Source organism: Xiphias gladius, chromosome 20, assembly GCF_016859285.1.
Source record: "Xiphias gladius isolate SHS-SW01 ecotype Sanya breed wild chromosome 20, ASM1685928v1, whole genome shotgun sequence".
In the NCBI taxonomy this organism is placed as follows: Eukaryota; Metazoa; Chordata; class Actinopteri; order Istiophoriformes; family Xiphiidae; genus Xiphias; species Xiphias gladius.
In genome coordinates, this window is record NC_053419.1 from 16685501 (window position 1) to 16699116 (window position 13616).

Below are 13616 nucleotides of genomic sequence, written 5' to 3' on the forward strand. Positions count from 1 at the left end.
TACATTCATCAACAAAACACATATTCACAAATTATAATACAATGTTACATTTAAGCATGATTCAGAAGGTCCAAAAACTTCCAGTCACTTGTTAGAAAGGCACTGTACAAGATTTTTTCTAATTTCATTAATGAGGTATGTAAGGTGTGATACGTTTTTTGTAGTTACAACATAATTAAACATAGTTTAAAAAGTTCCGTTTTACAATGGCTATGCAAAGGTAATAACAGAAGTACTCTTCCTCAGGTCAAAATGACTTTCATCTTCGTTCCATGTAGTTTTGGATGGACTTGTTAAAAACTGCCAGGAAGAAATCTGCATCTTCCATTGTGATGCACATAGGGGGTTTAATACGGAAGGTCTGAAATGTTGGGAAAAACAGAAAACAAGAGCAGAGATTATGGAGTACCAGAGATACTGATTACCAGGAAAACGTCTGACCAGATCGGGTTCCTTATTCTGACACATACTGATGGCAGAGCATGCACTTCAGTCTTGAACATACACCGATCAGCTACAACATTAATACCAGTTACTGGTTTTTAATATTGTGGCCAAATAGTGTATATATACTGTGTATATCTGTATATACACAGTGTGTATATATATATATATATATCTATATCTATATCTATATCTATATCTATATCTATCTATCTATCTATCTATCTATCTATCTATCTATCTATCTATCTATCTATCTATCTATCTATCTATCTATCTATATATATATATATATATATATATAGATATATAGATATATAGATATGTATATACAGTGGGGTCCAAAGTTCTGAGACCACTTTCCCATTCATGGTCTCAGACAATATATATATATATCTATCTATATATCTGATGTAAGTGTTTTCACCACATTCTTACCCAGCAAAAAAATTAACTGACAGAGGGGACAGAAGGTGAGTGCTTTTACCTGTCCGTACACTCCTCCTTTCCCTATCAGGACTCCCATGTCCTTGACGTCCTCAAAGATATCACTCATTGCCTCAGTAGAGAGCGGGTCTCTGCTGGCCTGGGGATGATAGAGAAAAGGTGAAAGGATGAATGAGATAGGGTGTGTTATAGTTACCACAGTAACAAAATTAACTAACTGCAACAGTGACCCAAAACATTATGACCACTCACAGATGAAGCGAATAATGCAGGAGAAATGGGAATGTGTAAAGACCTGCGCGACTTTGACAAGGGGCAAATTATCACAGCCAGTCGACTGGGTCGGGGCATCTGAGAAAAAACAAGACTCGTGGGGTGCTCCCAGTCAGCAGTGGTGATTACCTACCCACAATAGACTGAGGACAGACAAACCACGCTATGGCGACAGGGTGCTGGGTGTGATCTGCAGTTGCTTTACCTTGCAAGTTACAGGACTTAAAGGATCTGCTGCTAATGTCTCAGTGGCAGATACACAGGGCACCTTCAGAGGTCTTGTAGAGTCCATGCATCAGCGAGTCAGAGCTGTTTTGGCTCATCGGTGTATATGAACACTGTCCAACAGCTTGTGGCCAATAATTATTCGATTGTGACTCAAGCACCTAGCCTCAAATTACCAACTGGCTTGAGATGCTATACATCTGAAAACTGGCAAGGCCAACTTGGCAAGATTTCAACTATTAGTCAACAACATCTACAATTTCCAGGCTAATAACAGCCGTTGGGTAAAAGGCAGGCAGTTAAAACACGGCAGCATAGAACAATTTCCTCCAGGGATAATACATTTCTGGTCACTGTAAACTAGTTACTTATTTGAAATGTAATTCAAAACAGCGGATGCTATTTTTCGCATAGAAAATTGAGTAGTGAGATGCAACATTTCTCCAGGTTGAGTTGAATAAAAAGAAAGACAACCTCCCCTTATTCCATTGTAAGGGACACCCAGGGGGGGTGAATGAGTTTAAAATTCTTTTTTTTTGTCAGATTTAGTTTAGTGAGATTGTCTGAAGTGTTTATTCAATTTGATGGTCATTTTTGAGGCTATAGTTCATGTTAGCTTAAGTTCCTTTCAGTCAGTCTTAATGAATGTCAACATTTGATTGCTTTTACTTCCTGCCATTACAATTGCCATTTGTTTCCTATAGGTCATTATGAAAATTCTGAATAATTTCTGCTTGCTACTTTACATTTTATGGTGTTTACTGCTTATACATGCAGCACTTCTAGCAGAGAATGCTGTAAGTGCTTCCAGGTTAAAATAAAGCAAATTATGGCATTAAAGAGGCCAGAATCCTGCTACCTAAATTGCTGCCACAAAAGTCACACTGAAAACTTACGCAGTCGAGCAAATTTTTCCTCACAAACCATGATGACATTTGCCAAATACAGGAAAACTGCCTTAGCAAAAAAGAAAATTAGCCAAAATAACATCCTTAACAATGCTGATACAGAAAGATATTTGACAAAATTATTGCAAGTGCCTCAAAAATAAAACATTTCAGATTTTATTCTTATTTCATCAGAATTTTCTGTACTGTGTCCTCCCTTTACTGACTCTTTTAAAAAACATTTTCTGCCAGTATTAACAGAAAAAAAGAAGAATGTCAGAACTTCAGTCAGTACTAAATGCGGTGCAGCTGAGATTGTTTTGTTCACATTTAGAGATGGTCACTGCTGCTCCGGCTAATGGTTAACTGGGGCACTGCTGAACCATGCCCCCGGGAAGCACAGCACAGACACACATGTGTACAAGCATGTGTGGAGAGGTGAGTGTCACTGCTGTTACAAACTCAATACCTTGTCTTTGACCATTTCCACACCGATCTGCAGGCCTTTTCCACGGACATCACCGATAATCTCATACTTGTCTCTAAATTTTGCCAGTTCTGTCATCAGATAGGTGCCCACATCAAGACTGATCTGCTGAGCACCGTCCTCTTTGATAGTCTGTCAAGTAAAAGAGTTACTCAAGTTTCGGTTATAATTCAGTTTGCTTTGGTGATTATTAAGTTTTAGTTTTCAAATGCAGTTCCATTAATAATAAGGAGAAGTAAATTCAATTTTCATCAAAACTGAGCTCTATTGTGCTGATGAACAGGACTGATGTAGAAAGGGAAGATTAATTCTTACATCAAGCACTGATGAAGCAACGGCGCAAGCTACAGGATTTCCTCCAAAGGTGTTGAAGTGAACCCCCTTGGCAAATGAGGCGGCAATTTCTGGAAAACACATGAACAAACAAGCTCAAACCTTCACCCGCTGCTGCTTTGAATTAAAACCTCAGCCAAAAATATTTCCTCAGACTGCATATATTAGGAATGAATTGTGGAAGTATCAAAGTGCTTAATTATCACCTCTGTACCTTAATAGAAATGTCACCAAGTACAATTTCAGAGTGACATGAAAAACAAAACTGTGGGGTCTTTGAGTAAAGTAATTGTGCATCTAAAGGTTGATTACTAAGAGAGAGCTATAGCAACTAGCTACCTCAACAAATAACACAATGAACAACCTGTGATCACACATCCACTTTCAGAAATAGATGTACTTGTTTCAAGTCATGAGGATATTCTTTCTGGTAATCAACATATAAGGTCAGCTCTAACATAAAGAAAAGAAGGTAGAGAGCCATAGCAACGAACAATAGAGGTGAGGGTCAAAAGAGCTCATCCTGACAGCATTGGGATATTTTCTTTATTATTAATCTTAGTACAGTTCTCACAGGTCTTCAATATTGTTGTGTAGATGGATTAGGGCCAGAAAGGGCCCCTTAATGACCACCTTTTAGTCCCTATAATCTGTGCACTTTGACACAATACACGCACGTCATAGGTATTCATAAATGCAACTGATATGCCCTCTCTGTCCTCCTCATTCAGCAGAAAGCCTAGCTTGCTTTTAGGTCAACTGGTGAGTGACTGTCTGAGAATCTATCATTTAGTTCACCCACATACATCAAAAAGTGATCAATCCCATAATTACTCTGTTACAATTCAGTGAATAAAGTGCACCTGAGATGCTGATGAATTAAGTAAAAGTAAACTATTACATGCTGAAAATATTTTTTTTAAATGTTGCATAATTTCTGGTCTGCATGACAATATGACATTCTTAAAATGGTTCAAATATAGTATGTTTTCTTCTTGTTTTTTAAATAAGAAGCTGCTACAGTTAATCATTCTTCATTATTCATAAATCCATCCAGCTATGTATCAATCATTGCTTTTAGACTGCTTAGTGGTATGGGCCCCAACTCTCAACTCACAAAGTAAAGCTGTATGATTCAGCAATACCTGAGAAACCAAACAGAGGCTGTTTCATCTCTTCCCATGCATCTTGTCAATTTAAACTAACAATACATGACTCTATAATTGTATTTAATCTTTTTACAAATATAAAAGCAGATTTTCAAACAAGGGTTTTATGTCTTACAGTATTATCTCACCTGGTGTTGTAACAACAGCTCCCATTGGGAATCCATTACCAATTCCCTTCGCCATTGTAACCATATCAGGAATGACATCATGCCCTTGGAAACCCCAGAAGTGGCTTCCTGTTCGCCCAAAACCAGTCTGCACCTGTTAGGCACGAAGTAGATGATTAAGTTTATTTGCATCTTTATACAGAAGTGCTTAAGGGATGGAAACATACTGAAAGACACCATTGCAGTCCATTAGTACTTAACCTTAGAAAGCTGTGCAATATGATGTTTGCTTTATATGCCTCTCTCTTGGGAATAACATGGCAACTTTATCATGGAATTGTAAGCTCACATGTGCAAAAATTGTTATCTTTCAAGATAAGTAATTCTGACAAGATATGTAATTGTGTTGAGATAAATGACAAGCCAACTCAACTCAAACATTGACTTGTTATCTCATGAGCAGTAGGTGTTTTACTTTTCTTAAAGCTGCAGTGATCAATATTTTTATATTAACAGTGGTTCAAACAACTATGTACACTGTGAAAGGAGTTGCTTATAGTGACCAACAAATTAATGATAACAGATGTATTTGTATTTGAAATAGAAATATTTGTTTCTTGTCATGAGGGCTATCAACACGTAAGGTCAGCTCCAACATAGAAAAGAAGGTAGACAACCATAGCAACAAACAATAGAGGTGAGGGTCAAGAGAGCTCATCCTTTATCAATCTTAGTACAATTCTCAAAGGGCTCCAGTATTTAAAAAAACATGTAGAATTTTTTTGAATGAATCCATAGTCTGAGTTTAAATTGTGAATAAAAAAATAAATAAATCTAAAAATATTAAAAATATGTATCTAACCTCATCAGCAATGCAGATCCCTCCTCTCTCTCTCACAAGTGTATAAGCTTCCTTGAGGTAGTTTTTAGGGTATTGCACAGCTCCTCCGACTCCCTGTATGAACCAAACACATTCACATCCTCATGGTCCCATCTTAATTAAAACAAGCACTTGGAGAAAACAATAAACAAAGATGGCATGATAACAAAGGACTCTGTTCAGACTTTTCTAATGTAAGCTGAATGCAACAAGTGTAATTGTGTATTTACTTGTAAATAGTATATCTATGACATACAGTAAAATATGGTAATATTCAATGTGGCAAAGTAACAGATCAGCAACAGACATGGTTTTGAGTAACATTTATAATTCTAAGAGTAAATTTCTTTGAATACCCTACAATGGAATATGGTACCTGAATGGGCTCCCCAAAGAAAGCAGCAATTTGACTGGGGACACTAGTAGCAAATGTCTCTTTGAGCTGTCTGATGTACTGTTCATTTGCCATGCAATGACCTATGGAATAAACAAAGACAAGTCCTTTATAGCAAACTACTACAGACATTAGCCTGTGTATACAAATGTGAAATTCCAAAAATAATGCTTTCCTTTATATTAAAGCTATGGGTTGAACAATGATTCCATATATTATTTTTCATCTTTCCATAAAATATTATCATGAGGAAATGCTCATATTACTACATGGGTCACAGTTAATGAATGATAAATTAATGCTTACCAAGACTATTCACAGTGTGAGATGCTAAACACTTTTTGAAAAGGAAATTTGAACTCTTTTAATGTGATCATGAATATTTTTATAACTATATTTTATTTTGTGGATTGAGATAAGGCTCTGATAAATACCGCGATACGGATTTTGACCATATTGCCGACCACTTAAAAACAGCAAACCCTGCTGCTGTGTGTTATATTATACTATATAAGACAGAGCAGCATATTGATATTGATATATTGCAGCATAAAAGTTGTTTGTTCTGTGTACAGTACAGTACACAGTAGATATGGTAACATACTGACCATTTCCAGATACACTCTCGCGCTGACAGGCACACTATATAACTAAAATTCCTGAAAATGGTAAAAGGTTAAAGGTAAAAAGGGCAAATGATCAACAGTAGGAGACTCTAGGCAATTCTAGAGTTTTTTTTCTCATTTTCAGGTTTATACGGTTTACAGGTTTTCATGACTTGTGGGCAGCTTTTATAGAAGAGAATACATTCTGTGTATTGAAATTGCTGTAAAAACAGCACATAATTTAACTAACTAATTTAACATCCCTTTAAGCAGTTATGGAGACACTGAAATATGAATATAAAACTGGGCAAACACCTTAATATGTTTTTCACCTTTGATAAAGACACAAAACTCAAAAATCAAGCATTCACTCTATAAAAAGATTCAGTTGGATGTTGCGGTGTATGCTAATTCAAATGCAGTTAAAAAGAAACAAAATTAAAACGCATACAACTTCCAACGTGAATCATTCTTTATCACTGCATGAACACAACACATTAAATGAAAGTACAGTTAATGTTTTGTAGGAATATTGCAAAAGGGATTGTAATGCTTAATCTGACAACTGTGGTGTTTTTTCCTATTTACTGTATGCGAACAGCGTGATTGTGTTGAGCCATGCGTGCATGTGTGTGTGTACCTTGGGCACAGCTACACTCTCTGATGGTCTGAACAGGCGAGTCCCTGCAGTGGCTTCCTCCCCACGGACCTCTGAACACATCAGGACACATGGTCTGTTTTTTGAGCAGAAACCTAATCAGCTGGGTAAACCTGACAGCAACAGTCACTCATAATTAACACAGCAAGAAGAAATCATCAAAAAAGTTATCCACCTGTATATTTCAGATGAATCTATGGAATCAATGCAGAAAAACGAGAGGAAAACAGAACTGCTTACTGCAAAAAGTTGTGAAATTAAATAAGTCCAATTAATGCACATAACATACCCACTCAGTTGTCAGAGAGTACACAAATAAATGTTTGGAGTAACAGCTAATTCACTCCAACGCATTTTGAGCTTAGAAACATATTGCTTGGAACATCTGCTTGGAATGGCAGCTATTTTTCAGACAGATGCTGCCTGAGCAGTTTGTGCGTGTGTGGTTGTGTGTGTGTGTGTTTATTCTTTCTGCTTCTAATTGTGGGTATGCACTAATTGGGAGAATTGAATTTCACATTTTTTTTCTCTTTCTTCTGTAACATGTTTTTTTTTTTAATCACACATGCATCTGTCCATCTATATGAACATATTATATATTCACCCTAATTAAAATTGAAATTATACTGTGCATTGTCAATTGTATGCTATTCTTATAACATGGCATTGTAATACATTCATGTAGACATACATTTGTGCAGCCTAAACCATTTGCAATGGGATATTTATACGCTGCATTGGAAGTAAGACCCATTGTCTGTGGGCTGCCACCGTGGTATGATCCTCTGGAAGACAAAATTCAACAACGTTTTGGAAATTTACACAAAACTCTTTTTAACAATCAAGCTATCAAGCTAAACAATGTGTGACATACTGAATGGATATGAGAATACTGACTAGGAGCTGGAATCATCAAACTTGTAATCTGTTGTTTACAAAAACTGTGTGCTTCTCCTGTCTGTGCCTCATATATAGTCTATTTTTGTCCAAACAGAATCTTGAATTAAAGGGGAAAAAGAATATATTACTGAAAAACATATGAAATAAAAACATTACCAGCTTCATATATTTTTTTAACATATTTATGAAGCACAGAAGGATGTCAAAGGATGTCTTTCTCCACTGAGAATTCATAATAAGACGTGTACCTGAAAGTGATGATATCAAAGTTGCCTGTGTGGAGTCGCGCCATCAACATAGCCAGGTCATTGGCTTCTGAGCCGCTGTTGGTAAGGTATATCACCTGGACAGGTGGAAAACAGAGCAGCAAACATTTCCACTTTAGCCTACATAATGATCAAGGCTTGTACCCTCTGCTGATCAAAATAAAAATCCACCACAGTACCTTAAGAGGATCTGGGAAGTAGGAAGCTAGTTTCTCACAATACTCATGGAGAGGAGGATAAACATAGATGTTAGTAGTATGCCACAGTCTCTTCAACTGCTGCTCTGCCGCAGCTGTTACTTTCCTGTACACACAGATATCAGAAATCAGATAGAGATAACACCAATTGGCAGTCATTCTTTTAGTACAAACTGTATATCAGAATAAGATCATTATCACAAAGCAAGGAAAAAAATAGACCTTACGGGTGGCAGTGGCCCACACTGACAGTTGCTACACCGGCAAACAGATCCAGATAACGTTTCCCATCCACATCCCAAAGCCACTGCATGTATCCCTGGTGGATGAACACTGGTTTCTTATAGTAGGTAACCTTCATGGTCATGGGGTTACAGTTCTGTCTGCGGATCTCCATCATACGCTCTTTGGTCATTCCCTGGACAGCGACAAATACACAGAATAGGAGTTACAGTATAGGATCTTTATTTGTTTTTTTTCTCCTTTAGGCTGAGCTTGTCAGAATGCTATAAACACTGTACTGTATGCATGGAGGATGTTGTTTTTACCTTGTATTCCTCTGGTTTGAAATTGCAGGGGGGCATCTCTGGGATGTCTGTGGGTGGGTATCTGAAGTCTGATTTCTGACATAATGGACCTGTGAAACAATTGCAATTGAAGTTCAGATAGTGAGGGTTAAGAGGAACTTCATGATCTGACTGTGTTACTTGTCTGAGGCTGATCGACATTGCTGTGGCATTTGGGAATCAACGGTTAAGTGACATTTTACTCAGAGGACAGACACACATTCAATTTATAAACCTGAGTTGATAGAAAAATGCATTGATGCTTTTATTGTGTTCATTACATTCAGAATTTTCTTGCTCGCAGGTAATCAGATTAAAACCTGGCTGACACTAAACACTTTTAATTCACCTTAGACCTCACATTGTGCAACGCAAGATAAAATGCTGCCTGTTTACACTTGGCTGTAAAATATGAGGTAGATGGACCTCTGGTCTGGGTGGAAGCCATTCAGTACATATTATCAAAGCAAAATTGAATGCTGTATTTCAACCCTGGAAGAAACATTTATCTTGCACAGAGGAGAGCAGATTATGTAAAGGTCTAGATAGCATGTGCTTAACCATACCCTCTTACTATCCTGCCTGCATTTAACCAGTCCTGTTTTAAATTAGATTGCATAATATGACTTAAAGAATTGTATTTCAGTTACTATCTTTTTAACATCTTGTGCTGCATTCTAATCTGATGTAGTCACTCGTATTTTTACATCACCATATCAAATATATCGTGTTTGAATAATGTGCCTGAGACATACACATACATGCAACATACACTCAGCTGCTAGTTTATTAGGTACACCTAACTGAAACTTATAATGTCTAATAAAACAGCCCTGTAATGAATCCTATCTTCATGAATAATGTTCAGTTTTTGTGAGGTACTGATTCGACTATATCAACATTTTGGAGGATGTTGTTTGTGGTGCTGCTGAACTGAATTGCATTATACTGCGAAGTGCTTCTGTCATTTAGCTTTGCCTCATGGATATAAAAGGAGTGGATCAAATAACAGAAACACCTGTTATTTTACCTCATGGATATAAAAGGAGTGGACAAAATAACAGAAGCACCTGTTAGTATAACATAATATAATTCAGCACCACAAACACATACAGTGGAATCAAAACTTCTCTAATACAGTTTCTACAAAAACTGAACATTACAAATAGAGCTGAACCGATTAGTCAATTAATCAATTAGTCAGGTGACAGAAAAATATCGAGCTACTATTTTGATTTTAATTTTTCAAGCAAAAGAAAAAAAAATTCTACGTATTCTCAGGTTATAACTTCCCAAATGGTGTGTTTTGCTGCTTGCTCTTTGTGGTATATTATTGTAAACTAAATTCAAATTAAACTAAATACCTTTGGGAGTTGGACAGTTGGTTGGATAAAATAAGACATTTAAAGAAGTCACCTTGTGCTCTGCAAAGTCGGGATTGCCATTTTTTCATTAATTTTTGACATCTCATAGACCAAACGATTAATGGAAGCAGATTAATGATATTGTAAAAAAAAAAAAAACGTTGGTTGCAGCCCTAATAGTAACTTCATGAAGGTAGGACTTATTGCAGGACTGTTGTATTAGACTGCAGTAGTTTAGACTAAGTGTACCTAATAAACTGTCAACTGGGCGTAATGTTATTTTCTGTTTAACCAAGCTAGTTAACGTTAGGTTTTTATGGATTTATTAACGTTAATTCGGGCTACAACTGGTCAATGTGTTACCTTGAGTAACTTTAGCAGCATTTTAAAGCCTGTTAAAGCTTATAAACAACTTTCTACATTACCTCAAAAAACATTTCCCTCCTGTACCGGTTGTTTAAGCGGCACTAACAGACCATAACCGGCTCAACCAGTTAGTTCTGGATTGGGTCCGTCTCCATGGTAACTCACCACTAGCCAAGTGGAATTTGGCCAAACCGGGGCGACAGCAGGACTGTCCCATTAAAACTGCACACCGGCCACTTAGACAGGACGCAACTTTATACATGTTGCGCAGGTACAGAGGGCACACAACTGTCCTACTCCCTTCACAGTCTTCTTTGCTTCGGGCTTTTCCCTCTCTGTAAAAAAGTACCTAAGATGGGCGGTCATCGAGCAGCCAATGACCCACGGCACCACCGCCGACGTGACCCCCTCTGCGACGTCACAGGATGCGTGCGCACGTACGCGAGCCGCATGTGTACACCTCAGGAGTTACCGCGAACCGACTCTGTGATATTCGCTTTAACATCCCGCATAATGTTTACCCATGTAACACAACAATATTCAAATTCACAGACATAGGTGATAACTGCACCTTTTGTAAGACTGAACCAGACGCAGTCATGCAGTCATTTGTTTTGTTGTTGTTGTGATGCATGAACCTCCTATGGGGCCCCAGGGAAAAAGCTTGTTGTTGGGCCCCTATTGACTTCCCACTGTACACTGCAGTACTTTAAAACCGAAATAATTACTTGATTAAACGATTAGTCATTACAGAAAATCAACTGACACCAATTCTGGTAAGCGATTGAGCAAGAATGCACTGGTAACAGCTTCTCAAAAGTGAATGTTTGACAAAAATAAAGCATTTAGAATATGTTAACTTAGGCTTCAATGAATGATGAGGGTATTTCTCATTATTTCCTGACATTTTATAGACTAAACAATCAATCTAATATTAAAGAAAGTAATTGTCAGAACTGTGATAATGAAAATAATTATTGTTGCAACCTTACAATACTCCCATGATGGATTAATATTACCTTGCCTGAGGTTTTCTATTAATTCTGTTAATTCCTTGACACACAGAGAATTAAAACAATTTGATAAAACAAACTTTAAAAAAAATGAGATCAAACAATTAAGGTCCTAAAACTAGATTTTGACACAGGGCCCCTCTAAAAGACCGACAAAGCCACAAGATGGAGGAAAGAGGAGCCATCATAGTTGATATTCTACTTCAGTGGCCCAAATTTCAAACAAATTTCAAATTAATCAAATTATGTAGACCCAAATGGTATGTAGTAAACCTGGGGCTTTAGGGGCCTCTGGGAGTGTGGGGTGCCTGGGCAGTTGCTCACTTTGCCTATTTGGTAATCCATTTGTGAAGGAGAAGTTTATCTTTAGTGAAATATGGAACACTATAAGAATTATTTGATGTGTTCCCCGAGTAATTTTCAGTTGTCTTTTAATCCTATTATTAATTGTCTTATTATTTTTGGATATGATTTGACTATTTATGTTTTGCACACTGTTGCTTTGAATTGCGTAAGAATACACCATTTTACTAGTTTTTAGCTGAATGTCTGTACATTCCTAACGTTAAATATAAGATAAATAAATAAATTAGCAATGTAAAATGGGAGGAAAAACAAAGTTGCATTTATAAACAAAGTCCACTATAGGCTTAATCTCTTGTAGACCTATATATTATCTATATTGGTGAAGTGGTGGAATGTAACTAAATACATTTACTCAAGTATTGTACTTAAGGAACATTTTGAATTACTTGCAATTATTTTGGGTATCTTGAGTATTTTAATTAATTAGTTGATTTACAGAAAACTAACTGGCAAATAATCTGATAATCATATTACACATGATAAATTGATCAGAAAAAACAAGCACTGTGAAGGTGCCTCATTGGACTCAGGGTAATTGTTATGTGCATTTCCCACTATTTTCTTAAGTTTTACAAACCAAACAATCAGTCTATTAATTGAATAAATAATCAGCAGATTAATCAGCGAAAATAATTATTAGATGCAGCCATCTATAAAATAGTTAAAATTAGCTCCACATCATCCAGCTGCAACTTTAAAATACTAACACAATAATCATTAGTAATAAACTGAGTACTTTTACTTTTGATTCTTTAAGTATGTTTTACTGCTAATACTTCTGTACTTCTGCTTCAGTTAAATTATGAATGCAGGACTTTTACTTGTAGTGGAGTATTTATATAGTTTTGTATTGCTACTTTTACTTAAGTAAAAGATCTCGATACTTCATCCACCATTGTATTAGTATAACAATGCCTCCTTTTAAAAACATTAACAAAGGAGAACAACTTGTAACAGACAGACCAATAGTTAAAGCATCATTTCTAATTCATTCTTAGCTCTTGCCGAAACAGAAACAGAAACGATAATACACAGCTGACTTAATACCTTTCAAACCATGCGTTCATTAAGATTCACCTCATAAGACATGATTAAAACCAACTTATTTTCTGTGGTCATTTATGATTTTTACCTGTAGTTTGACCTTTGTTTTGCCATTTTCTTTTTAAAAACAGCAAGTAACAGTGGCTGTCTGGAGAATCAGAGGGTAAAGATCAATCACAGCATGTTTTTTTTGCCTCATTATTGATTACAAAACGCTAACAATAAGAAGCATGTGCATATCAATATACCTCTTGGAATTATATAGAAACCAAACAAAAACAAAAAAATCAACATCCCATTACCGTATATTGTAAATTTATTACAAGCATGATTTTTATGGCAAGCTGTCCAAAACGATTTAAGTGCTGTTTCAAACTGCATTTTGTGTATGGGTGGTTGACTGTTTATAAAGCTATACATAGATACATATACATGCAAAAGGAAAAAAAAAAGGTCAAACACAGCAATTTATCACTGTTAAACAACAGAGACTGAGTCATTTAAGGTTAGTGTTGTGAATGGCCAAAAAAGTATCATGACACTATTTCCCAAATCCAAAAAACTAAAACTTTGTAGAAATAATCTTTTTTTTCAAATTTACCACTTACCCGATCAAAGCTTTAAT

At 36.3% G+C, this 13616-nt stretch overlaps 1 protein-coding gene across 2 annotated transcripts; it reads right to left on the reverse strand.

Annotated features, from left to right (window-relative positions):
• Nucleotides 1-68: 68 nt before the first annotated feature.
• Nucleotides 69-10955, reverse strand: LOC120805928 (alanine--glyoxylate aminotransferase 2, mitochondrial-like). 2 transcript variants are annotated; one of them, XM_040156492.1, is made up of 14 exons: nucleotides 10734-10955; nucleotides 8821-8909; nucleotides 8500-8690; nucleotides 8255-8378; nucleotides 8058-8152; nucleotides 7601-7694; nucleotides 6892-6985; nucleotides 5629-5729; nucleotides 5235-5327; nucleotides 4394-4526; nucleotides 3079-3167; nucleotides 2746-2895; nucleotides 932-1030; nucleotides 69-361 (listed from the first exon to the last, which is right to left on the reverse strand). In XM_040156492.1, exons 1-14 carry the CDS (start codon nucleotides 10828-10830, stop codon nucleotides 260-262), a joined length of 1551 nt encoding a protein of 516 aa, XP_040012426.1. In that variant the 5' UTR covers nucleotides 10831-10955; the 3' UTR covers nucleotides 69-259. The 2 variants fall into 2 exon arrangements, with proteins under 2 accessions (XP_040012426.1, XP_040012427.1); XM_040156493.1 differs by lacking the exon at nucleotides 10734-10955 and adding an exon at nucleotides 10628-10709.
• Between the last annotated feature and the right edge of the window lie 2661 nt (nucleotides 10956-13616).

What these genes read in the sequence shown, in the direction of transcription:
- LOC120805928 (XM_040156492.1), bottom strand. Translation starts at nt 10,830, where the DNA reads ATGTATAAAGTTGCGTCCTGTCTAAGTGGCCGGTGTGCAGTTTTAATG. An exon ending in AGTGTGGGCCACTGCCACCC is followed by an intron (nt 8,379 to 8,499) that starts GTAAGGTCTATT and finishes CTGTGTGTACAG; the next exon opens with GAAAGTAACAGCTGCGGCAG. An exon ending in TCTTTGGGGAGCCCATTCAG is followed by an intron (nt 5,328 to 5,628) that starts GTACCATATTCC and finishes TGGTTCATACAG; the next exon opens with GGAGTCGGAGGAGCTGTGCA.